Source organism: Leptodactylus fuscus, chromosome 2 (genome assembly GCF_031893055.1).
Source record: "Leptodactylus fuscus isolate aLepFus1 chromosome 2, aLepFus1.hap2, whole genome shotgun sequence".
Taxonomy (NCBI): domain Eukaryota; kingdom Metazoa; phylum Chordata; class Amphibia; order Anura; family Leptodactylidae; genus Leptodactylus; species Leptodactylus fuscus.
The window spans coordinates 174,387,741-174,414,998 of record NC_134266.1 but is presented as its reverse complement, the minus strand read 5'-3'; the positions used below and the strand labels follow the sequence as shown (position 1 = coordinate 174,414,998).

Sequence of the window (27,258 nt, the reverse complement as noted above, 5' to 3'; positions counted from 1 at the left end):
CACCACGTGTCATGATTGAACTCCCTGATCTCAGATAGATTAGAGGAGCTGCTTGCATTTCTGAAGTCGTCTTCTGTTCTCCCAGTTATCAGGTTAGCTAATTCAATTGGGTTCATTATGGCAGAGACAGGCAGTCTCTGTATGTAACACAGAATGGAGTTGCTCCTGCCTGTACTTCATAGTCCAATATTGTGCATATAGTGTTTTTTTGAGGACCTTTGATGACATCACAGGTCCTTCAGCTGCCCCATAGGATCACGCTACGTGGTGGGCGGAGCTACATGCTAATTTGGGGGCGGAGCTAAACAGCAGCTGGCATGTGAAACCCCGCCCACCAAATGACAAGAAACCAGGAAGAAAGAAGATTTTACAGCAGTGAAGACTGGTGAGTATGCGACGTGGGAATACCCCTTTAAGAGCTGCATTATTTTCATTCTTTATATTTGCTGCATTGTTAGAACATAGGCTAAAGAAGCTAAGGAGAAATCATATGGCTTACCAGTTGTCAGCAGACTACAGAGAACATTTTGGAGCTTCTGTGGTGTAGATTAACAATAAACTAGTCCACAGTTAGTCAAAAGAAAGAAAAAAAAATAGCCAGCCTCAAAATAGTTGTTAGAATGTTTGTTTTTAACCCAAGGCCCCACAAGGCGTCTCGCAGGAAAAAAGTGCTGTGAGAAAAACCATGGTGACACGAGGTTCTTCCCGCAGCGCTTTGCACAGTCTTCCTCTGCGGACTTTCTGCTTCCATTATACCCATAAGGAAACTGCCAGCGTTTTGGTAGGTATAATTGACATGCTGTGATTTCCAAAAATGCAACAGTTTTGGAAATGGCATCATGTCTGCTGTGCGTATTTTTATAGCAAAGTGGAGATGGGATTCACTAGAATCCCATCCACTTTGCTGTGACTGTAAAACGCCGACAACTTTAGCTTTTGACTTTGGGTACATTTATAATTAGGGAATTGCAGATAATATTTCAGCATTTGCAGGTCACCCACCATTGTACTTTTATGTTCCGGGAATAGTACCATACAGTAAAATATTATTATAGTAGTCTAACCTGTACTTCTGAATTTGCATCTACATGCTGTACTTGAAACCAAGTTTCTCTGTTGTTATATTTTTGAAGATCTTCCTTTAGTATTGCTACTTTGCCTAGAAGAGAAAAAAAAAGTGATTGTAGATGTGTAAAAATGTAATACAAACAACAAATCTAATATCTTAATATCTTTTACCATAGGAAAACTTTCATAGACTAAATCCAAAGGCCACTTATTAGAGCTCAGAATTATTAAAGATTATGGCATCCAATGTGCAGTTCTGTCATGAATTTTACACATTAGCAATGGCGGGAATATAAGCATTAACATAGTCTTCGCGCTTATCCAAATATAAAAGTGACAATGTTAGGCGCTCTGAAAGCTATGTTGGATCCACTTTGAATAGGAAGTCCAACATCTCTAACAGAGCTTGCTGAATTATAATGGAGTGCATCCGGGATACGAAAAATAGATAAAAATGAGTCAGAACTGAACATTAAGTCCACTGAGTTTTCCTCTATACCTATTTCCATAAGTATAAGGGACATGCTGCAATTTGCATAAATTGCAGCTTTTCCACTGTGGATTTTTTCTGCAATGTGTGCATGGGATAAGCCAGATGGTTTTTTGCCACAGCCGAAACGGTGTGTGTTGGCAACGTGGGGCCCTGACCTAAAAGTATAGGCCCCAAGTAGTGAAAAGCAGCAAAAAAGCTCTGCAGAAAAAATTGTGGTGGAAACACACCACTTTTTTCCACAGCATTTTTCAATGCGTTTTCGCAGAGTTATACCTCTTCCTGCTCCTGTTACACCTATACGGAAAATCCCAGCATTTCCACAGGTATAAATGACATGCTGCAGTTTTCTGAAAAGCTAACGTTATTGAAAACGCATCTTTTCTGCAGATTTTTATCTGCAATGTGTGGAAGGGATTAGCCAGAATCCCATTGATTTTGCAAGTGCTGTAAAATGCAGCGTTTTTTGTCGAAGCATTTCTGCAGCAGCAAAAAGACTGCATTTTTGCAACTGAAGCTTCAGCCTTATAATTTTTTTTCTGTAACCTGAATCATCGTGACAGTTAACTTTACATAATAGTACATCAATGGTGAAAAAGGTTTAATAAATGGATTTTTTCTTTAATCTGTGTTGTAATCACTACAGTGTTAAGAATGAGAAAAAAAATACATAATTTAACAGATCGTAATACTGTTCCCACAATAGACAGAAAAAAAAAAGTAGGTCAGAGAGTGTAACAAGAGCCCACTGGGGTGGGTTTAATCTCATCCAGCACCAGCTGTGTAATATGCAGAGGAAGACTGAAGTGCATCATATGGGAAAGAGGGATGCTTTGCTTATTGTTTGCAGAAGTCACTGGCTGAAAACAAGGCGACCTTGTTTGACACTTTGCTATAGTTTGACAATGCTACACTTGTATTCACCTCCAATAATACCAGGAAATTTTTTATTAATGGCTCTAATTATGTTGCTAAATTCCAATTTCCACATTAGTAGATATTTTGGCCAAAACACTCAAGCTTAAAACCACGTCAAGAGTTCCCATGTCTTGTAAGTCCCTAAGTTAAAATCAAAAATAATTTAAATGAATTAGACAAAATACCAATTCATAGTTCTTAAAGGGGTATTCCCATAACTCTTGTTCTGCAGCCTGAAGGCTCTGTACTCTCTTCACTTCCTGGATTTCTCGTACATTGGTGGGCGGGGTTTCACTTGCTCTGCTATCTGCTATGATTCACAGTATGACGCGGAATGATGTGGAAACTGATGTAGCAGAGCTGGATTTGAGTCAGCTTGCATTACATACAGAGGTAAGGGACTCCTTATCTCCGCCCTTATCAGCCAAATTCAATTAAACCGGCTGATAAGTGGAAGAGCTGAAGATAAACAGCACACTAATCCCGGAGCTCTCACCTCCCCCTCCACTATATGAGGAGCTCCATTGCTTGTCAGCCCCTCCCCTGAGAGCAGGCAGCTATGTCACTTGACAAATGAGCAGATAATCCCAAGGGTCAGTGTCAACAATGAAGTGAATAAATTAAGATAGAGGCCAAACAAAGCAGTTTTCATAAAGCAATGTATTTAGGAAAAGTCTTATATCCACATAAACTGGCAGTACAGATAGGATCCTTGTTATGGGACAACACCTTTAACTCATTTTTTGCAGGAAGAAGTGTTGCCCTGTTATGTTAGTTGAGGGGAAAATGGGGTGCTGGTATTAGTGGGGTGTATATTGGTGCTGGACAGCCCACCTGTTTTAATAGTATTGTCATTATCTAATACGCTGTAAGCCAGCACTGTGCACCTCACATTATCTGTGTGTATTTGAAAAGCTGGGTATCACCCCCCTCAAGTATTGTAGATGTGCGAGTGGTTTCTTCATCAGTATTAACCCTTAAGTACGATCATGGTGTCTATCATAATCATGTGTGTATGATAGCGGTGTAGGATAGACACCATGATAGTATTTAAGGGTTAAGCATCTGTGCAATTCATACATTATACCATTTGGGTCTGTGTCCTGCAGTGAATTACTGCTTCACCTGACATCAGGTATATGTGCTCTCTTTTAGCATTTCCAGAACTACTACCATAGCAGCTGCTATGGAGCCTGTGAGATTATTGTCTCAACCCCTGCTTTTAATGTACTTATTTTATTAAATATCTAATAGGCTGTTGTCTACCGGATTAAACCAGCAGGTAACAGACAATGTTATCCTTTAGTGAACCCCGGGCCGCAAAACACAGACTTGTGTATTAACACAGCAAGTGTATGGGGCCATAGAAAATAATGGGTTGGCGACATGGACAAGTTTGTGTGCATGGAGACTAAATGTATTAAATAATATGTGTGAAAGATGCATTATTATTGTTGTAATTATTAATACTACTAATAATAATAAAAATATGATGTAGTATTATTATTATTTGCTTTAGATGTCACGTGCAGAGAGGAAAAACGATAAAAAGTAAGCTGTGCTCACATAATCTCCAATGTGGAGTCTGCAGTGAGCAGGTGAATGAGAAGACCTAATTTAACAATATGACAGAGCAATCGGGTTCTTATAGAGACTCCAAATTGTTCATTTTGTGCTTCACTGCTCTAACCAAATTGTGGATCACATTCCCCTGAAAATGATAGGCCAGAGATTTTATCAAGCCTGAGCTGTGACTATATGAAAAGGAAGAACAACATTACCAATACTGTAAGTAACATAGGGTGACAACATGGTGGTGTCTGCACATACCTTACTGAAAGAATCTGAATCATGAGGATTACTCACAAGGGTAATGTATATCATTGACCTTCAGCTTTTGAACATCAGTGCCATTTTTCGAATGGAAATGTGTAAGTATAGGATTCCCATTGACTTCCACAGTGTACTGTGAGCAATGATTCAATTCATAGGGATGAATGATCCCTATCTGATGAGATGCTTGTAACATAAAGCGGCTCATAGACATTGGTTATCAGTAACCAGTTATGCATCATCTACCAGTCTAATCTCTGGCTATTAAACCCCTCTAGATGTCCGGTATTTTTATATATATATATCTCCCATGACAATGTTATCTGACACGTCTCATTTCTTTTCACTTTCAAATGCAATTGATATATGTTGTCAGGGGTCCAACATCCAGGTCCCCAGCCAATCAGCTGTCTGAAGAGGCTGCAACATTCGGGTGAGCGCTGTAGACTCTGCACTACTTACCAAGCACAGCGCCATTTGTGCAGATTTTTTTTCCAATGTATCGGTGGGATTATCTGGAATCTCATCCACGTTGCAGGTACTTTCCACTGCAGCCAAACTGTGGCATTTATGCTACGTGGGGCCGTGACCTGAAAGTATTTGTGTGAATCCGACCAACAGCAGAGAGGCCAGTAAGAGAAATGGAAGAGGCTGCAGTGCTTATGTGAATGATGTACATATGATTTTGGTGATTTCCCTTTAAGAATTCCTGAGCCACTAATAATTTGTAATATAAAAGTACTTCCTTCCCAAATAACTAAAGACACAATGCATGATTAAATTTTCAAGTATTAACAAGCATTCTGTAAAATAGAAATATGTCCCTAAGAGCGTAAAATCTAATGGCAGGCATGTTACAGGAATGAGCTGATGCCAGTGTTTTCCAAAATGTACGGGGAAGAATATTATTTCTGAATATCTATATATACACACGTTTCCCAGGATTTTTAAGCCATAATAAACAGTCATGTGGGTTGAAGAAACATGAGCATTGGTAATAAATAACCAGCCAGTCTGCCTTTTGAGTGGAGGGATTACTAAGATCTGTCACACAGAGAAACCTGAACTAACTTGTGCATTCCAACAGCCAGTCTGGGCTATCCTCACTTCCGCCTCTTGTACTGCAGCCGGCTGCACTAAAAAAAGCCCTGCCTTAAATAAAGATTCTGGGCTTTATTTTGGTTGTACATTAATGAAGCATGTGCCTTGTGTACTAGAAGAAATACGCTTTTACTTTCTCCTTCAGAAGAGAAAGGTGACAGTACACAGAATGTCAGCTGCTAGGTGTAAGAATACAGGCATGGAAACTCATTAACAACTCTGATGATATAAGAGAGTAAAAAAGTATAAGCCAAAGTCAAGCAATGGCAGATTTACGACTGGCACTAACCACCATCACACTCCCATAGTGCATATGGATATGTTATAGTGAGGTTCATAAAATATCTGAAACACTTCCAAATCTCTACAAACATTCCCAGGAATCTATCAAGTTAAATACATACAAATCTCCCAACTTAAAGACTCTTAGAGGAAAGTAACTTATCTATACCTGGGAGCTGCCCTGGTCTTCTTGGCATCGTCTGCTGCTCAAGCAACTGTGAAGTGTGATGTCATCTACCATTATCATTGGCACAAAAACATAAAAGAACATAAACATAAAAGAACCAGGAAAATGCCCAGGAGAACTAGGAAGTGGTTCTTCCCTACGTTTCTTATAAGCAGTCCTAATAATGGATTTTGTGAGAACCATACTGTATAAACACAATCATTTTCATGGTCCTTGCATGCTTTCTTTTCAAGCCACTAGAAGAACACAACATTTCCACTAAAAATGTGCTGGGCAGGACATTCTGTCTGTTATGATCACTGACTATTCAGGTAACCTAGTCTCCTTTAATAGAGTAGGTGATTCTGGACCAAAATGTATAAAGCACTTTATTATGTTGCTGTTTTCTGCTTGAAAAACCTCTCTAAAGTTTCTGCCACTAGGTGTCTCCCTTCTTGCTAATTTGGGGCTGTACAAGTCCATGCCTCAGAGAAAAAGGCAAAGTGTACTGCAGCCATGATAAAACTATTAAAGGGGTTGTCCCATAGCAAGGATCCTATCTATACTGCTAGTTTATGTGGATTTAAGACTTTTTCTAAATACATTGCTTTATCAAAACTGCTTTGTTTGGCCACTATCTTAATTTATTCACTTCATTGCTCACATGCGTTTCTATGACCACGGGGCCTGGACCATGGGCTTATCTGCTCAGTCCCTCAGTGACATAGCTGCCTGCTCTCGGGGGGGGGGGGGGGGGGGGGGGGGGGGGGTAGGGTAATACAGATACAGGATAATACAGAGTAATATGTTACAGACGTAGACACAGATAAGCTGAGAAGAGAAGATATACTAGGAGTCCATGGCAGCTAAGGAAAAAAACAGAAGAGAAAGAGGAAGACCTCATGGTCATCCTCATAATCATTAGTTCTCTGTGCGGAGAGCTCTTCGTTTGGTCTGATGTAGATTATACAGCCTGGTCGCGGTTGGAAGGAAGGACCTGCGATAGCGCTCCTTCTCACACTTGGGGTGAAGCAGACGGTCGCTTACAGTGCTGCCAAGTCCCATCAGGGTCCCATACATGGGGTGGGATTTGTTCCCCCGCATGGAGGTCACCACAGACAGTATCCTTCTGTCACCCACCACCTGTACTGGGTCCAAGGGGCTCCCCAGGACAGAGCTGGCCCTCCTGATCAGCCTGTCAAGTCTATTTCTGTCCCTGGTTGATATACTGCTTCCCCAGCAGGCCACACCGAAAAAGATGGCTGAGGCAACCACAGAGTTGAGGAAGGCCCTAAGAAGTGTCCCCTGGACTCCGAAGGCCCTCAGCCTCCTGAGCAGGTAGAGTCTGCTGTGGCCCTTTCTGTGCAGCGCCTCCAGGTGATCAGCCCAGTCTAGTTTATTATTGAGGCGCACGCCCAGGTACTTATAGGTCCTGACTATCTCAATACATGTTCCTTGGATCTCCACCGGGGTCAGAGCACCTCTCCGTTTACTAAAGTCCACCACCATCTCCTTGGTCTTCCCAGCATTAATCCTGAGCTGGTTCTGCTGGCACCATTCAACAAAATCCCGGTTTAAGTCTCTGTATTCCCTATCATCGCCATCAGTGATAAGGCCGACTATAGCAGAGTACAGTGTACAGTGTGAAGAGGAATGGGGCAAGAACTGTACCTTGAGGTGCCCCCGTACTACAGATCACAGTGTCAGACACACAGTCCTGGGCTCTCATACTGAGGGCGGTTTGTCAGGTAGTCTAGGATCCAGTTGGACAGGTGATGGTCCACACCACCAAGGTTCAGCTTCTCCCTCAGTAGCCCTGGCTGAATGGTGTTGAACGCACTGGAGAAATCAAAGAACATTATTCTCACAGTGTTCCCGGGTTTCTCCAGGTGAGAGAGAGCTCTGTGAAGAAGGTGGATGATGGCGTCATCTACCCCAATGCCTGGCCGGTAGGCAAACTGGAGGGGGTCCAGAGCGGAGCTCACTAGGGGGCGTAGGTGTGTCAGGACCAGTCTCTCTAGGACCTTCATTAGGTGTGATGTCAGTGCTACAGGTCGGTAGTCATTGTAGCCCATCGGGTTGGGTTTCTTTGGGACTGGTACCACGCAAGATGTTTTCCACAGTTGAGGTACCACCCCCAGCTTCAGGCTCATATTGTACATGTGCGTTATAATACCACACAGCTGGTCACTGCACATTTTAAGAACTCTTGCGCTTATACCATCAGGTCCCCCCGCTTTGTTCGCTCTAATATTCTTCATTTCCTTACACACCTGAGACTCCTGCAGGATCAGATAGTCAGATTGCAGTTGACCGCAGGTCGGTGGGGGTTGGGTCTTGGTGTGTGAGGGGAGGGCGGTTAGCTGACATGCTGGTGGAGGGAGCATTTGCTTGGAGTCGAATCTATTGAAGAATAGATTAAGCTCGTTAAGCCACTTCCTGTCCCCTACTGTTCAGTGCCTTGTCTTTTCCTTGTGTCCTGAAATTGCCTTAAGGCTGTCCCACACCTCAGAGATTCTACCCTCCCCCATCTGTAGCTCCATCTTCCGTCTGTAGTTGGCTTTCCCTTCCCTGATCAATTGTCTCAGCTGTTTCTGAACCGCCCCCAGGCCATCTTTGTCCCCGGACCTAAAAATTCTCTTTTTTTGCTTGAGGAGAGTTTTAATCTCAGAGTTAATCCATGGTTTGTTATTGGAGAAACACCTCACCTTCCTAGTTGGTACCGTGCTGTCCACACAGAAATTAATGTAGTCCGTTATGCAATGTGTGAGTCCCTCAATGTCCTCTGGAAATGAGTCTTGAAACACTTCCCATAAAGTTATATCAAAGCAGTCCCTTAGAGACTCGACACTTCCCTCTGACCAAATCTTCACGGTACGGGTAACCGCCGGTTCTCTGCGCACCAGTGGAATGTATGTGGGTCGCAGATGTACCAGGTTGTGATCTGATCTGCCTAGGGGTGGTAGGGCAGATGAGTTATATGCATCCCTTACATTGGCAAAGAGCAAGTCCAGCGTTTTGTAATCTCTTGTATGGCAGGTTACATACTGTGTGAAGCCTGGTAGAGTGGATGCTGAGACATGGTTGAAGTCTCCAGACACTAGGAGCAGGGCATGGGGGTGAGATGATTGCAGCTCACTCACAACAGCATGGAGGACTTCACAGGCAGCGTCAGCTTTAGCAGAGGGGGGGACATATGCAGCTAGTACGATAACATGTGATAGTTCCCTTGGCAGGTAAAAAGGTCTCATGCCCACGGCTAGCAGCTCAATATCCTTTCCACACAATTGTTTCTTAACCACAATATGTCCTGGATTACACCATCTCTCATTGACAAATATTGCAATTCCTCCGCCTATTCGCTTACCGCTCTCCAGTGTTCTGTCCGCCCGAAGAAGTTTGAAGCCCTCCACGGAGGCAAGTATGTCCGGAGTGATTTCAGTAAGCCAAGTCTCTGTAAACAGCATCATACTGCACTCACGAAACTCCTGTTGATGTCTGGTCAGTGCTGTCAGTTCATCCATCTTATTCACAATTGATCTCACATTCCCCATAATGATGGACGGGATCACATGCTTTTTGCGTTTTCTTCCTTCGCGTCTCAGTATGCCGGCTCGTTTTCCGCGTTTTCTGCGTTTTCTAAGTCTCCTTATTAGTTCGTGGGGGATGGTAAGAGCATGCTTGTCCAGCTTGTCCTGCAGCATGCTTCTAAGGTGTAATAGTGTCTCCTTAGTGTAAACCAGTCTTCCTTGTCTGTGTGGAGGCATGCTTCAGACAAAAAGGCTCAAAAAGGATTTCTTTATAAGAGTTTCTGCATCAAATTCCAGCCCATGGTAAGTTCTTATACTAATACTCCTTATAGTAATAGAAAAAAGTGAACAAAAAAGGACGGGATAGAGAAAGATCAGTTTGTCTGACAAGTAACGGAGCTCTTCAGATAGGGGAGGGGGGAGGCGAGAGCTCCAAGATTTTTGAACTTTTTATCTCCTGCTCTTCCACTTATCAGCCGATGTAATTGAATTTGGCTGATAAGGGCTGAAATAGGGAGTCCAGTACCTCTGTATGCATTACAAACTGACTCAAATCCAGATCTGCTACATCAGCTTCATATTGTGGTAATGCATTTACAACCAATCCCTCATTACTAACTGCAAACATAGCAGATAGCAGAGCAAGTGAAACCCCACCCACCAATGTGCCGAGAAAACCAGGAAGTGAAGAGAGAACAGAGCCTGCAGGCTCCAGAACAAGAGTTATGGGAATACCCCTTTAACAGCAGACACATTGATAGGATACCATGTACGGAGGCTTATACAGCTACAGATTGCCCAGCAACATTCAGGTACCAGTTAAAGGGGTTGGCCCCCTTCAGACCAATATTGAGAGACAAATGTTATGGTTTGTATAATAAAAAGTTGTACAATTTTCCAATATACTTTCTGTATCATTTCCTCATGGTTTTCTAGATCTCTGCTTACTGTCATTCATTCTGTTACTTCTAGTGGATAAAACTCTGACCATGGTCATGTGATTTACGGTCCATGGTCATGTGATGAGCACACAGGTGCTGCTCGTTATAGTCACATCACAATAATCAGACATCTGCCTGGTAATCAGCTGTACACCTGTGTACACATCACATGACCATGGACCGTAAGTCACATGACCATGGTCAGAGTTTTATCCACTAGAAGTAACAGAATGAATGACAGCAAGCAGAGATCTAGAAAACTGTGAGGCATTGATACAGAAAGTATATTGGAAAATTGTGCTTGACCTTTTTACTATACAAACCATAACATTTGTCTCTCAATATTGGTCTGAAGGTGGCCAACCCCTTTAAGGCATTTTATACTTGCTGGTTTCTTCCTACAAACAGATTTTCTTTCTACACCCTGCCAACAAGTTTGTTTCCTTCACAGACAATATCAGTCCATAAATATCACTTGAGTATGAGTTCTGGATGAACAAAAATACTAAGGTTTACTGTATGTTGATAGACCTAAGCCACCTATAGACATTACACAAAGCTGAAGTACATTGATAGTCACATATATGGTCAACAAAATGATGCGACTCATTGGAAATGTTTATCAAACACGGTTTCAATGGGAAGGCCTACAACCTCCAATAACACTACTGTCACCACATCACCACCTGAACAGTCACACCCCTCACCTTCTGTCTCTATCCCTCTTCCCTCATAGATTGTAAGCCCTTGTCGGCAGAGGCCTCTACCCCACTGTGCCAGTCGGTCATTGTTAGTATTATATCGGTTTGTATATTTTGTGTACTGTATGTAAACCCTCAAATGTAAAGCACCATGGAATTAATGGTGCTATATAAATAAATAAAAAATAAATCCATCAAAATGAAGCAAAATTTCTACTTTTATTTATACCCCACAAGCCGCCTGTTATTGGAGAATTACACATGACGTGCAGTTCCCTAAAATTACTTTTATCCAAAAGCTCTTTAAAGAGTAGATAAACTGGGATTAAAGCAGATTGCATTTCCAATGTAAATGCCATTATACAAAGATGAGCTTTTGGGCTGAGTTTTGAAGGCTGTAAATACCCTTAATCCATAAAACAAAGCAGTAAAATAGAAATCTGTGAGACAGGTATACAATAGGGAGCTTTCAGATTTGGGTCTAACTGAACAAATTGTGTCTGGCAAAAACTAATCCAGACAGTTTACTTATATAATAGCATGGCATCTATTCAATACTATAACTGGTGTTAGGGTATGTGTACCAATTGGAAGCATTTCAAAATATATATGTATGAGCAAAACTATATCATTATACACAAAACTCCAAAATGTTACACACAGGCAGTCAAGATATAAACCTAAGCAAGGCTGAGGCCCCAAGTTGCAGAAACTTAGCTTTCTTGTTGCAGATTTTGCTGTGTTTTAATGAGCCAAAGCGAAGAATGGCTGCAAATGGAATGGGAAATATATAGAAAGTACTTATACTTCTACTTACTGCTCAAGTAGTGCTTGCTTTGGCTCTAAAAAACACAGCAAAATCTGCAACAAGAGAAGTTGCATGTCTGCAACGTGGGGCCTCAGCCAAAAACCGCTTTGTCTGCTTTAAGCCGGGGCCTCATGTTGCGAAAACGCAGCATTTTACAGTATATGCAAAGTGGATGGGATTCTGGCTAACCCATCCACATATTGCATAAAAAAATATGCATCGGAAAAGCTGCATTACAAAAACGACTGCTTTTTTGAACATTATCAGTCACAAAGCACTGATGCAAAAATATTAAAACATAACATTTAATTATATACCCCTAAAAATGTCCTTAGGGTGAGTACAGCCTAGGATATAACACACATAAAATAAAATAAAAACATAACACAAAAATTGTAAACGACTAGGTTTGGCCTCAGAGAGCGTTCAGGGTAGGAATATGCTGTATCTAATCGCCATAATAACCGCATGGAGTATAGAGAAAAATATGGTTTGATCTTACCCACAGTCAGAGATATCATGGTGAGCAGAAATAGGGTGCAGGACAGTCCCTAGGCTGACCCTCAGATGCTATCCCCGTACCCCATAATTGCTCCCACCCTTACAAGGGCAGTTGCAAGCTGAACCTCTCCACAAAAAAAAAAAAAAAAAAAGATAGTCCCTATGCGGCGTTTCATGGTGCCTTCACACCTAACTACTAACAGGGGACCTAACTACTAATTTTTGATAAAAGTCCTCCAAAAATCATATAAATATCTCCAGCAGAGTGGTGCAAAGAGGAGATCCACAAGGATCACATACAAAAAGATAAGGTCATCTTGGCTAAAACTATGTTGTAGCCAGCGTTAGGATTGCTTTGTGATGACCTTATCAGTTTGTATGTGATCCTTGTGGATCACATACAAGTCCAATCCACTTAAAAAGTGGCTACCCAAGGACCCTAAAGATTATACTGTGGTCTGCCATGTTTCCACCCTTAAAATGGGGAGAGAAAAGTCCTGCTTGCAATGCTGTGTGAGGAATGTAGAGGTGAAAGCTGGGGGGTCTAGGCTGCAGAAGTCCAGTGTAAATTATGATATTTTACTCAAGGTTGCCAGGAAATCATTACTGCCTTCTTTCTTTACATGGGTCTAACCCTCCATACTTTATGCAAGACTGTTGTCTCTTCCTGGATACTTTACATAGGGATAACCTGCAGTTCTGTGTAAAGTAGGAAGGGAGAAGCAACAGACTTATTTAGCCAATTGCAGTAACCACCATACTGATAAATAAACCCCAGGTCCCATACCATATGCAGTGGCCTGCATGAGCTATATAGGGAAAAGAAGTAGTAACATAAGCAGAAACTGGGCTGGAAGCAGGCAGAGGTAACATAAGCAAGGGTTAAATCAACTGAGAACACCCTGTGTAGGTTACCAGTGACAGAGGCTGCTGAAACAGCTGATTGGTGCAGGGTCGAGGTGTTGAAGCCCCACTGATCTGATCCTTGGAAAAGGTCATCAGTAGTAAAAACGGCCCTCAGCTTGGACCATTTCTGAGGTAGGAGAAGAATGCAGAATTTGTAGTAGTCTGCGACTAATAAAAATGATCATGAAAATGTATAATGCGGTTTATATCATTTATAAATAACAATCACAAACATGGACAGCTACATTTACAAGATAGGCTTACACGGTATATCCCACCAAAAAAACTTTCCAATCTAAAATGTCAATTCATGCACATATATTTTTCATGATCACAAATATGACACTTACCCATGATGGAATCCCTACGAAAAACATCTCTGTCAAATATGTAAAAGGAGAGGTGGCGAAAGTTTCGTGGAATCTCACAATAAAAATCTTCTCCATAAAAAGGGCTGAATGGGGAAGAGAAAAAGTTCAGATAAGTATGGAAAATCTTACACAATTCTTCGTACAATTATGCTTAAATAGGGTACTCTCATCTCAATGATCCTAAATTGCTAGCTTATGAAAATTAAAGCGTTTTCCTAAATACATTGCTTTAGCAATGCTGCTTTGTTTTCCTGCTATGTGAACTTATTCCTCCCATTGTTTACACATCGTTGTCAGGAAACCTGGCCTGTATCTCTCCTTATCTAGCATTATAGGATGCATAACATGGTTCACTTCTGAATTACACTTATGTTCCAACCGTTAACAGTTAACTGTAGTTTGCTGATAAAGGTTTGGACAGTGTTTGTTATCTCCCTATGTAAATACAAAGTTAGCAATGAATTTACTGTAAGTCGAAGTATGTCAATTAGATGGCATTTTCCATATAGGTATAATGAGTGCAGAAAGTCTGCAGAGGAAAACTGTGCGAAAACACAATGAAAATTGCTGGGTTTTTTTATGCATTTCACTTTGTGAAATTGTGAAAGTGGCTTTTGTCGCTTTTTTTTTTTTAGCCAAACCAAGGACTAAATTCTGCACCAAAAAAGCAACTCTTCCGCATCAAAGGGCCTTAGCCTTAAGAGGGTTTTTTGTGTCACAGTAAGTTTAATAACATAGAAAATATGTAATTTTTTTTATAAGGCTACATTCACATCTGCATATGAGTTTCTCTCCATTATAGCAAATTCTGTTATTGTCCCCATTACAATCAATGTAATATGTAAGGTCCCATTGGTCGCTGTCATGTAAAGGAATCTGTGCCCAGTTTTCATTTGGCTTCTCTATTTTTATGATGGAATAGATAAATGGTACCAGTGCCACAAATGTGAACATAGCCTTATGTAGACTATTATTTAGAACCCAATTTGCCAAAATTGCAGTGACAGTATTTCTGGGAAGAAAACAGCAGATCTTTATTTTCCATCCCTTTGTGAAATAAATGACCCTTGGATGTCAGACAAACAGACCTCTGGCCATAAAGTTATAGTTATTTACTGTAAATCTCTGCTCATTCGGGGCATCAAAATTCAGTGGGTGGTCTTATAGGGGTTGTCCAATTTCAGACAAATACTATTGTTTGTATAATGAAAAGTTATCCAGTTGTCCAATATACTTTCTGTATCAATTCCTCATTGTATTGTAATTCATTCTGCTTACTTCCAGTAGGTAAAAATCAGCCCATGGTCCACACACAGTTGCACAACTTGTTATCAGGCAGTTGACCGCCAGTTCTTCCCAGTTCTGGGAAGATGACACTGAGCTGTGAGGAACACCCCTTCTGACAATACAAGGCTATGCTAGAGTACTGTTGGGTGGGGCATGCTATACAGCTCAGCAATGACTCTGAGCCATGAGACACACCTTTCTGACAGTGGGGAGAGATCGGTGCCGAAATTAACAGCACTGATATCTCCAGCACCAAGGTACATACCGGGAAAGCCGACAGTGTACTGAATTCAATGCAATGTCAGCTTTCTAATGGTATATGATACCAAAAATTAATGAGGACATGAAAGGACCTCTTTTAGGCTGAGGCCTCACGTTGCAGAAACACAGCTTTTTTGCTTCATATTTTGCCACATTTTTTTAATCCAAAGCCAGGAATGACTGCAAAATGAATGGGAGCTATGTAGATAGTACTTACACTTCTACCTTCTGCCCAATCCACTCCTGGCTTTGGCTCAAAAAAACGTAGTAAAATCTGCAACAAAAAAAGTTGCGTTTCTACAACATGGGGCCTCAGCCTAAAGGTTTCATATATTCTATAAACCTGTAACTGCTTTACTCCAATTGTTTTTAAGGAATACTGGCAGTCTCCACACATTAAAGCATGGCTCATCCTTTTTTGGATGGTGGTGTTTATTTGGGAATGAGGCTTTTGAGATTTTCAGATACCACATGAAGAAACACTGAGTCATATTTTCCAATGTGACAGAGATCCTTAACATACTGAATGTCTATTCTGTCAGGAAATTTTCCCAACTTGCTAGACAAATGGATGTGGATTAGTAGGGAAAGGGGGCATAGTTTAGGATGCAAAAACTTTTGTCGTAAAATTCTGCCCCAAACTAAGCCAATTAATACTTGCTATAACGTGAACTAGACAATCTTCATATATGCCACATTTATCAACCAGTTTGATAAATCAGGTGAAATCTTAGGCTGCATGTCTAAATGTAATCAGACTAAAAATAGAGACTTGTCAACAGAGACCTGTTTTATATTGTTTATGTGCCTGAGTGTTTTGGGTTCAAGACAAGAAATAATGATTAGAGAAGAATAGGTAAGAAAGTGCCTGTCAAGATAATATGCAGCAAAACAATACAAGTAGTAGACCATGGAAATAACGTAATAGAGCCCTTACATCGTACAAGCTTCCGCCCAACAAAAAGAACAGTATGCTAAAAATGCACGCCAACAGGAGGGTTATCTGCTCATCTACTCTGACTTTGATCAAGGTAGTACACTTTGAGTATATATTTTATATATACATACATATTATATATTATATTATATATTATACACACACAATCTGTATATGCACAAGCACATCTAATTGAAGTAATGGGTTCATTGTGTGGCTTATCTCACACAGTTTTTAATTACTAAGCATAGAATGCAATAAATACTGAGGTCTAACACAACAGACATGACAAGGCAGTTTTTTTTATCTGAATCGTGAAGGACAAGTATAAGAACACAGAAGTATTTGCAGGTCTAAGCCTAGTCAAACCTGTCCAGCAACTAAATAAATCTTAACCATTCCCCCTCAGCACAACCAATGTTCCCAGTAGACCCTAAACTGCTTTACACAGTGTATCCATAAAATACAATGAAAACACTCACCTCTTCAATGCATGCCCACCTCCTCTTATAAAATATCCTATCCAAAAGCCTAGTGTTTATATTACACGTATGGGCACTCTGCATACTTGTTATACTGTATAAAAATCATGGTACGTGTTAGTCACTGCAGTAAAAAGACTAACTTTGACCTAAAACCATATCTTAGAAGGACCTCAAAATTATGCCTCAATGTAATCTGAGACCTTCCTGAGCAAATGAAATGTAGCATGACAGCAGAGAACATCAGCGAATGATGATATTTGGTGTGTTATGGTCACTTAACCACATTTCATGCAAGCATGTGGAATAAATATTGTGAGATCAAACATGCCTTTCAATAACTTGGTATACGGGAACACTTAGGAGAATATCTGACCCAAGGAGTCCTCTAGTGTAGATTGGCTGCAAGGCAGCTTATATACTGTCTAGTCAAAGCTGTATTCTTAGGCCCTTTGCAGACTGGGCCAGATCAGTGTGCTATCTTGGCTTTTCACAAATAGCAAATTGACCCATTAATTTCTATCGGCCCCTGCACATGACTGTGTATTACACGGTCTTGTGTGCGGGCTGACAGTCTGGGCCGCAGAACTCAAGACCTGTCCTATTCCTGTTCGGTTTTGCGACCGTGCTTCCAAGGCTCCTATTTATTGATGACATCTGTGTGCCACCCATAGGGCGACCGTGATGTTTAATCATAGCCAGCGGTCAGCAGTCATCTGAAAGGGGCCTTACTACGTAAACCTTGAGGCAGAAACACTAACACCTACACTGAGAATGTAGTCAAGGATATGCCAACACCATTGTAATACATTATGAAAGCATAATTTACTGCTGACAGCTCTGCGATAAAAGAAAAAAAAATCCAATAGTAAAAACATCTATAAACATTCAGTATCACCACAGTATATAGCAGATTCCAGCTATTCCAACTATCTGCAAATGGACATATTTGCATCAGTTAATGTCCATTTTTATAATATACAGACAGTATAACGCACAGCTATCCGTTACTGTCTATTAGCCATACACATTAAGATAATACAAACTTAATGTCCGCCACTTATTTATGCACCCAGCACTATTATGTCTGCTAAAAAATTGACACGTGACAGATTTGGTGAAAATGGACACTAACAGACATGAACAAACAGATCAAATCCCAATTAAATCAATGGGATTTTTAAGGATTTATGACGTGTCTGTTAACGTTTTGTAATGGATGGTAGCAACAGACACTACTAATGGTAGTGTCAATGCCTCCTAATGGGATTTTGCTAGAATTTGGCATTTGTATGCATGGTCATGGTCAGTAATTCATTGACAAAAAAATAGTTGTACGTGCATTCTGAAATGGCTTGTAATGGTAGCAACTTCCTGTGCCCTGGTACAGCGGGCATAGCAGCCCTGGGGCACCAACTATTGGTCTAATAAATGAAATAATGTGCCTAAACAAAGTGCACTATTCAACAACACATGCCACATTTATAATATGGGTGGAAAGGTGCATTAAAGATATATCATACTTTTTATGACCACAGACAACATAATTTGTTTGCTAAATATAAGTATCCATGCATTGGTTATTGCACAAATCTACAATTCTGCGCCTTACCCAAGTACTCCAAAAGTATGTCTGCTGCACATGACAAACCTTTTCACATGTATACAGTACAAGCTCTGCATTATACTCTTATGCATGGATAATGATGTTGTACCTGGTACATACAAGCTGTTCATGACAAACTAGACAACTAGAAATGACAAATAACAAGAGCGGTACGATTTACATCACACCTACTCATTAAACCACATTTGTGCAATGCAGATTGAGAAACTGACCTGAAAAGCAGATAGAGGACCAGATGTTTAAATATGTGGACACTCAAGTTCAAGGTTACATCATTCTGAAAACTGTCTGATATTTGGGTCTATATATATATTTTTTGTCTCGTAGCTCAAATAATTTAATGGGTTTATTTCAAAGCTAAAACTAATAAATTAATTATCTTCTAGGGATTATCCGGGACCACATGTTATTTACTCTTTTACACCATCTCCCATAGTGCAAATAAGTGCTCATTGGAAAATCAAGTAATGTTAGGTGGGTGTCGAGAATTTGTAGAGGTTAAAAAGGTAGGGAAGGAAATAAAAAAAAAATAAAATAAAAAAAAACAATAAATAAAATTGTGCCCAGACAACCCCTTTTAGATGAGATTCACAATTGCAGTTTTTGACTTGGATGCAAGGAAGGAAATGAATAAAACCGCTCTAAAATACTATTAAAACACTTGGAGAATGGGACAGGTTTATTTAATTATAATATCAGCTATGAGCTGCTCCAGTGCACAGTGTGTATATATATATATATATATATATATATATATATATATATATATATATATATATATATATATATATATATATATATATATATTGCTTCCTGTGGAACTGCCACATTATATTTTGGTTTTTCTGCTATGCCAGATAAGCAAATGTTTATATCATATGCAACTCATTGTGGTAAGTGAAGTCTGCTTAAGACTGCTGACCAAACATACAAGAATACATATAGCATAATGTCCAAACAAAAACAAGACCGTGGCAGTATAATAACGATAAAGTGTTTTTCCACTCAAACACTATTTTATTTAAATTTTATTTTTCTTAAATTCAAAATATGACACAAAGTATCGCTACATTCATACTAGCAATGCCAATGGAGAGGTGGAATGCTAAAATAGAGGAGAAAGTCGTTGGTGCAGGACTTCCTCCACCGATTTTCAGGCAGACATTGCAACGGAGTCTCCAACACCATATGCAGATGTGAACTTATCCTATGTCTGCAGCCACCACTAGAGGGAGCTTATAAATATACTGAATTTCACTCAATTATAAAAACAGCACACAGTAAGTTTTGAAATTATCCCTCAGGCCTTGTATATACTTACAAGAAAAGTATTGTTGTTGAAACCAAGGGTGGTACGGATCCTGCCGTCTCAGTACCTGGGGTGGAACCCTCCCTTCCCTAAGTGGTTCGAAAGCCTAACAATTGGTTGTTTGATACAACCTTTCAAGGTGAGAAGCTCTCAACACACACTTTCGCTCACCATACGGTACCTCACCATATGCAGCTCGGTGCGGTCTCTGTTTTTTGTTTACCTATACAAGAAAAGTATGGAAGTATGTACAAGGCCTGAGGAAGCAAAATGATCGTTGCCTATTGGTTCCTGTGTATGCATTCTTCTTTATCCAACTGCTTTTAACGATAATGGATTAATAAAAAGCCTTGGGTGAGTGCCCCCCCCCATTTCTCTTTTTGACTCTATATTATATGGACTGTTGTTCAGGGATGTAGTGCACAACCCATATAGGCGTTGGCTACAATTCGCTTACACCCAATACCCACTTTATCTCTCTATTTAAAGAGATTGTTCTTTACTGTGTTTAAGACTGCAGTAGTGCCACCTATGCTCCTTTTTTCCACTACCAAACAGAAACTAGACTAATTCATTGGTGAACCTATTGGTCCGTCATGGGACATTCACATTAGGTATTAATATTTGTGCATCCAATGCCCAAACATGGTAACCGCTATCTACCCAAGCGCTAAACCGGATGTGGTATCTCCATAATTCTATCAAATAGGCAAAGCAAAATCTCTATAGAAATATTAAAGCAGCATTTTCTTGGTATTTCAGATATAACTGGCTCTAACACGACCCTAAACCAGACAAACTTACATGCATCCACCCACATATAGAAATTAGATTTGCTACAGATAAATGAACAAAAGGAACACTCAACATCAAAGGATTACTCTGGAATGTTGTATTCATGAATTTTCAAAGCTAAATTTAGCAAAGAACCACATGGGTGACACCAGTCACAAGTTGAAAAAGAGCACACATACAATCTATATTAAAAGAACGTATACAGTCCTATGCTACACTTTATCCCAAAGGAAATAATTTTACTGGGTTTTGCTGAAGGCAAAAGTATTATTATAAGCAAATCTCCATCCAAATCTAAAGCATCTCATGTACACCATTAAGGAGTTCCATGTGTCTGTTCCTCACATTGAAGTCTATTATTTCTTCTATCACCATATCACACGGAGGACGTTGCATAGTAACAAAGGTAGGCTAAGGCCCCACAGAACATCCCACAGCAATAAAGCGCTGTAGGAAAAACCGCGACGGAAACGCATCACGGTTCTTCCTGCAGCACTTTAAACAGAAAGTTCGCAGAGTTTTCCTCCGCAGACTTTCTTTTGCAATTATACCTATGGGGAAACAACTAGCGTTTCTGTAGATATAATTGACATGCTGTGATTTCCAAAACCATGCCAGTTTTGGAAACCGTGGCATGTCCGCACGGCGGTTTTTACCACAAGGACGGCATAGAATCCCATCCACTTTGCCCATACTGTGAAATGCCCCGATTTTTCCCGCAGCATTTCCAACCCGTGGGGCCCCAGCCTAAATTAGGTTTTGATAACACTTTCTCTACTAGAGTCTTTACAGATCATCAGAGCTTCACGTACAATGAAATTGTATTTACTATTCCATACACACTTTACAGGTAGGAACAGAAACTTTTATCACAATTATTGCTGATGATTAGACAGCCCCTGTCATATGGCCATAAAGAGATCACAGCTCAGTCTTTCTGACCACATACCTATGGTTACAAAGTTTATTAAGGAGAACATTAAGGGAAATATGATCATCCTGTCCACCCAACAGGAACAGACAACTTTGGAACTCTAAGGGGGCGTTCACACTAGCGTCGGTGTCCAACAGCTAGTGTCCGATGCTAATGTCCGCACAAAATCTTGCGCGAACATTAGCATCGGACACTAGCTGTGTCCGTTACATTTTGCATAATTTTAAATGGGACATCATGAGCGTTCTTTATTGTCAGTGTCTGTCCTTAAGTGTCCATTTGCAAAGATGTCCGATTTTTCAAGCAGACAGCTAAACCCAACATGTAGGATTTCCCTTAATATTGTGGATTTTGCGTGGACATTAGCATCGGACATTAGTGTAAACCCTGCCTAAGGGTGGAAAAGTTGCATATGACCTTGTGGCTATCAATTGGTTCCAAAGTAAAATGGACACTGTGATACCAGCATGGCAAATGATTTTAATAGTCAGTGTTTCAACAAACTTCCCATAAAAGCAATAGTACAAGCCAATATAATTATAAAATATAAGACACGATAAGGCCTCTTTTTCAGTTCTGAGCCAGTCTCACCGCTCTGCCTTCTGAACCGATCATTCATCATAGTCCTGGAAGAGGGTGCCTTTGCAGAGTACAGACAGAAGCATAGAGACGCTGCTGCTGAAGGGTTTTATGCTATCCCAGTGCTGGGTTTACAGCTACTGAACTATGTAGTCAGTTCTGCTGCTGTTTCTGAGGGTGTGTTACAGATACATACGGGAGCTGAATCTCCTCTTCTCTGTGCACCTTGTGCCTATTTCACAGCAGATAGGCCACCCACTAGTTTAAGGATAACTGATAATTATCAATATATCTCCATTCAGATAGTTCACATGGGGACATGGAGGCGGATTTTGACAGCGGAGTCCACGTCATAATCCGCCTCCATACAATGATAGTCTATGTAAAGGGCTTGCTTTTTTTCGCTAGAAGAGAAATGAACTTTCCTCAGGCATTTTCCGTCTGAAGAAAGCAATAAAAACGTGTTGCGTTTTTTTTTACATAAAACAGCGCGGTAAAAAACGCAACGTGTTTTTTGCGGCCTGTTCTCTTTTAAGGGATGGGAAAACCGCTTGGCCTTGTTGGAAGCAGTTTTTACAAAAAAAAATGCACCACAAAAAGCAGGCCAAGGTCTAAAAAATGCTTCCTAATTAGGAAGCATTTTTTTCCAGTGCCAAAATAAGCCACACGTAATTTACCTGTGAACTAAGCCTAACAGTGACTCCAGTGAGTATGCTGTCAAGAAGTTATACCTTGGACATAGACTAAGCAATGACACATTAAACTGAACAGGCATTTTCACATGTCAGTTTTATTTCACTGACTGTCTTCCTTACAGGGAACAATGTTACAGCATATGTTTGAATACTCTACAGTCTATATCATAGCAGATAGCTCTAAAAAGGGGAGAGAGAGAGAGGGGAGAGAGGGGGGAGAGGGGGGAGAGGGGGGAGAGGGGGGAGAGGGGGGAGAGGGGGGAGAGGGGGGAGAGGGGGGAGAGGGGGGGGAGAGGGGAGAGAGAGGGGAGAGAGAGGGGAGAGAGAGGGGAGAGAGAGGGGAGAGAGAGGGGAGAGAGAGGGGAGAGAGAGGGGAGAGAGAGGGGAGAGAGAGGGGAGAGGGGGAGAGGGGAGGGGAGAGAGAGAGAGAGAATACACATGGCTGGAAACTAAGGTGCACATCTAGCCTACAGCCCAAATGCAGTTTGAACCTGCACTAACAACGACTTTGTTTTATGGTATGAAGTAAGTGAGAAAAATAAGTGTGCATATTGTAAAACAACAGGAAAGAGCAACATACTTATGGTAAGTCGATACAAATAACAATAGTAATAAATTTTTATTTCATTTTAAATTCAATTAGCAAAGCAAAAGGAAACAAAATTCTGTAAAGTTGCCATCGTACATCGAGGCATTGACAGGAATCTATCAACAAGGAAACTTCACAGCTGAAAGATTGGCAGCAAGCACAGATCAGTCATGTGAATCCTAAAACCAGCACAAAACATTACATTCACCTAATGAACTGTATGACTTTCAGGACCAGACCGCCACAACAATGAAGAACAAACTAACTTTAACTGGGCTGCTGAAAGTTAGTTGAGCACCAGCACAAAGAAGCACAGCCAAAGGTAGATGTTGCTGTTCTTTATAAAAATGTTGACTAGAAGACTACAGGGATATACTGAAATAAGACATGGCTAAGGCATAAGCTCAGTAGCAGCCAATGCATGTTCTGCTTTTACAGTACAACCAAGATCTAACCTTAGAGTTCCCTATGCCTTGTATAAATCTCTACATACATCCGCCTAAACTGTTCCCTTCTTTGTGTTACCTTCCTATTTGGAATTTCCTGTAGTTGTTTCTATACTATGCCATATAGCTTATTTTAATAAAATCACAGTTATTCATGTTTCACAACAATATGCAATATAATAAAAGCAACAATATATTCTACAGATACAAGTAACTCACTATAAAAGACTCTGTTGCCGCATAACTATGATGATGAACTAAATGAAATAAAGTCCAGGAAGCATCCCAATGACCGAAAATGATAGAAAAAGATGTGAATATGGGTGGAAATGGTAATGAATATAATATTTAGAAATAAATACAATCTTTAGAGCACAGGAAAACCAGTACATAGAGGAGAAATGCATTTATTAGTGCTCTTGTACCAAGACATTTATGACAATGTAAAACCTCTATATTGTTTATTGGACAGATTGAAGATTCAATGTAGGTTAAAATGGATTATTGACAATATGGGGAAGGAGCAGTCTAAGACACTGCTGTTGCCTATCAATGACATTGTACAGACCATGTTGATAGGGTCAGTAGACACTGCATGTGGCATTACTTAGTGTCCTCTCCATTCTGAAGGCAGAAGATGGAAAAGTAGTCATAGTGTCCCTGAGTAGAGCAGAGTGACTATCCATTTACCAAAATGATGAATGTGGCATAGTAAACAAGTATGCTAAACATATTAGGCCACATGGCTGGCATACATACATATGCCCTAAAAATATGAATAAAAATGTGGCGCACGACTTAATAAATGTAGTTTTTATATCATTTTTAAATATCAGATTAAAAAAACAGAGTTTGCCAGTTGACATGTTTTACCAAGTAACATTATCATCTGGGGATCTTAACCGCTATCTGCATTCTTCTATCTGCATGCTCGGTGAAAAATATTGTGCAAGCTATTGAAAAGTGACAAAGGCATGACTGCAACTGTTTATCATCACTTTCATATATGGAAAATCTGCTGAAAACCTTCACTTGCTGGAGCTATATCACTGTTCATTGTCTCTGTAAAATCACTTTTCTTTGTAATGGAGCAAGGACAACAGAAGGTTCTGCAACAAAGTACAACGTGCTCCATCCAGTGCGGCCTGAAGGGGATTTGCTATTTAGTGCTCTTTGGATCAGGGTGTTCCTTTAATAGTACAGACATACAATATTAATTAGGATTTTATCCGAGGAGCACATGATGTTCTATTAGGGTATATTCACACAAGTCAGATTTGTTGTAAAAACTTCTGTGACTGTCTCACTCATCTGAATGGAGCTTACAGAAATATATAGCCTCACTGTCAAAAACAGCCCTAATGAGTGGATGAATGGAAATATTTTTTATTTGTAGAAATTTCTGCAACACCTTTATGGTTTGTATACCGTCTTTAAATGGAATGAGTCACCAAAAATGGTCTTTTGAGGGTTTTTTTCTTTTTAAGTTTTCAAGCGAGACATTTTTTACACAATTTTTGGATTATTTTATTTTACATTTTTCATGTCACAATCTACGGTATATTAAAAAAGTACTAATCCTGCAATTTTCACTCTGGCCACTATGCCCAATAATAATCTCACATCTCTAAATTCCATAGGTGTAATTCATTGCAGAAGTCACCTCAATTACATCACAAACTAAACATATAGCATTATAATAGAATATCACACCTTTCCAGATAACACTCATAGTACTTCATCTTAGCATCCACTACTGAAAATACTTGATGTAATGGTTTATCTACTCCCCCTCCCCTGCAGACAGCATGTCTAGAAAACTCTCCCACAGATCTCATTGAATCTATTCCAGTCTATTGCGGCTATTATGTATAGAATATCACAATATCAGGAGAATCTCAGCAATGATAGTATCCCCCATAATGTACAAAATAAATAAATAAAAGTCTAAAAATAAAAATGGAGTAGAAAAAAAAAGTGATATAGTCCACTGATTTTAATAAATAGACATAGTGATACATTGCTCAAGTCAGCAATAAAAAATAAAAAAAACCTTTATACTCCTTATACAGTATTCAGGTCGCTGGTTAAACTATTCCAAAAAGATCTATCCTATAGTAATTTTCTACTGCCTGCTGTGGCTAATGTAACAATATAGTTTATGGAATCCGTTGGGAAGTCTGAAAAATGCAGGTGAGAGGCTATAAAAATGATTTTTGCTAGCTATTCACAACAGCCCACTTTAGAAGGACCCAAAAAAGGAGCGTTCAGTGAAGGAAATGAGATGGAGATGTAATCTGTGCTATGGTGATGAAGCATATGAGGCTCTCTTATTGCTCTCAATTACGCCACATAGGAGAAATCGCCATTCCAATTATAGCTCAGTAATTGAACATTTCTTCTCTGTAACTGTTCACTGCAAAATTATAAGGGGTGGGGGCTTCACAGGGGTCTCCTATTTGGAATATGGTCTATAAGTCAGGATATAGTTTAATACTCAAAACTGTGTTCACAATATTTTAGATCCATTTAAAGGAGGCCTGCCTATTATATATCTATATCCACCTATCCATCTATAAAAGTACCACCCATTCATTCTATTCAAGTAGCATATGAAGTACAGTATATATATATTACATGCGCCTTGTGCAGAATTATGTCCTCCATGCTCTCTGTGTAAGTATTAGTCTATCCATGAACTAGAAAGCCCAGGGCGGGTATACTGTCCTATATATTCAATTTAGATCTGGATTTATTAGGATAATGAGCAGTATATTCAATATCGATCTATTTTATTACTAGAATGAACGGTATATTCAATATACGGTAGATGTATTTTATTAGGATAATTAGCAGTATATTTAACATAGATCTATTTCATTAAGACAATGAGCAGTATATTATAGATCTGTTTTACTAGGATAGTGAGCAGTATATTCAATATTGATCTATTTTATTAGGACAATGAGTACTGTATTTATTATAAACCTATTTTACTAGGATAATGAGCAACATATACAATATAGATCCGTTTTTGTACAATATATGATATTTAGACTGCACACATTCATCAAATCTAAAAATACCAAAATAAACCGAACATATCAAAAACTCCTGAAGTTCCAGCAACAAGTTATACTCTTAATATAAACTGTCTGCAAATAGTAACAACTACTAAATCTATTCAAATGGCAATTCCACAAATGTATTGACTTCATCAAAATGACACACTACCTGTACAGACATTAACCCGCCTGACATTGTGATAATAAACCCTGTAACCTGCCCTACCCTCTGTAAGCTCAGAACCCTGCAGTGCATTCAAGCTCCTCTTTAGAAGACACCACTGAGCTTTGTCTGTACAGGGACTCGCATCAGGAATAATAATGAGCTGGTTCATACAAAAAAAAAAAAAAGTCAGAGTTAATAGAATTTATTTTAAGCTGGTGCTGCACAATCCGGTCTATTAATATGCTTGCACTATTAGCTATCCCCTTACTTGCCTAAAAGCTCAGATTAAGGAGTGCACATGAAACAAGCATTAAAAAATAATTATTATTATTATTCGAATAAGGGAATGGTATGCTTGAATGGCTCCTCTGTGTATATAATGTTTGGATATGTACATACAATATATTTTTTACAAACTCAGCTCTATACAGCTATATAAGGCCTGGTTCACATCTGCGTTATGTATTCTG

General features: G+C 39.8%; 1 protein-coding gene across 1 annotated transcript in view; it reads right to left on the bottom strand.

Annotated features, from left to right (window-relative positions):
• RASA3 (RAS p21 protein activator 3) overlaps nucleotides 1-27,258 on the bottom strand; it is a 161,034-nt gene that overhangs the window by 73,871 nt on the left and 59,905 nt on the right. Inside the window, exons 4-5 of the mRNA XM_075265117.1 lie at nucleotides 13,596-13,699; nucleotides 1,065-1,159 (exon numbers count right to left, since the gene is read on the bottom strand). Of these exons, the coding sequence (XP_075121218.1) occupies nucleotides 1,065-1,159; nucleotides 13,596-13,699 (199 nt within the window). The remainder of the gene's footprint in view (nucleotides 1-1,064; nucleotides 1,160-13,595; nucleotides 13,700-27,258) is intronic.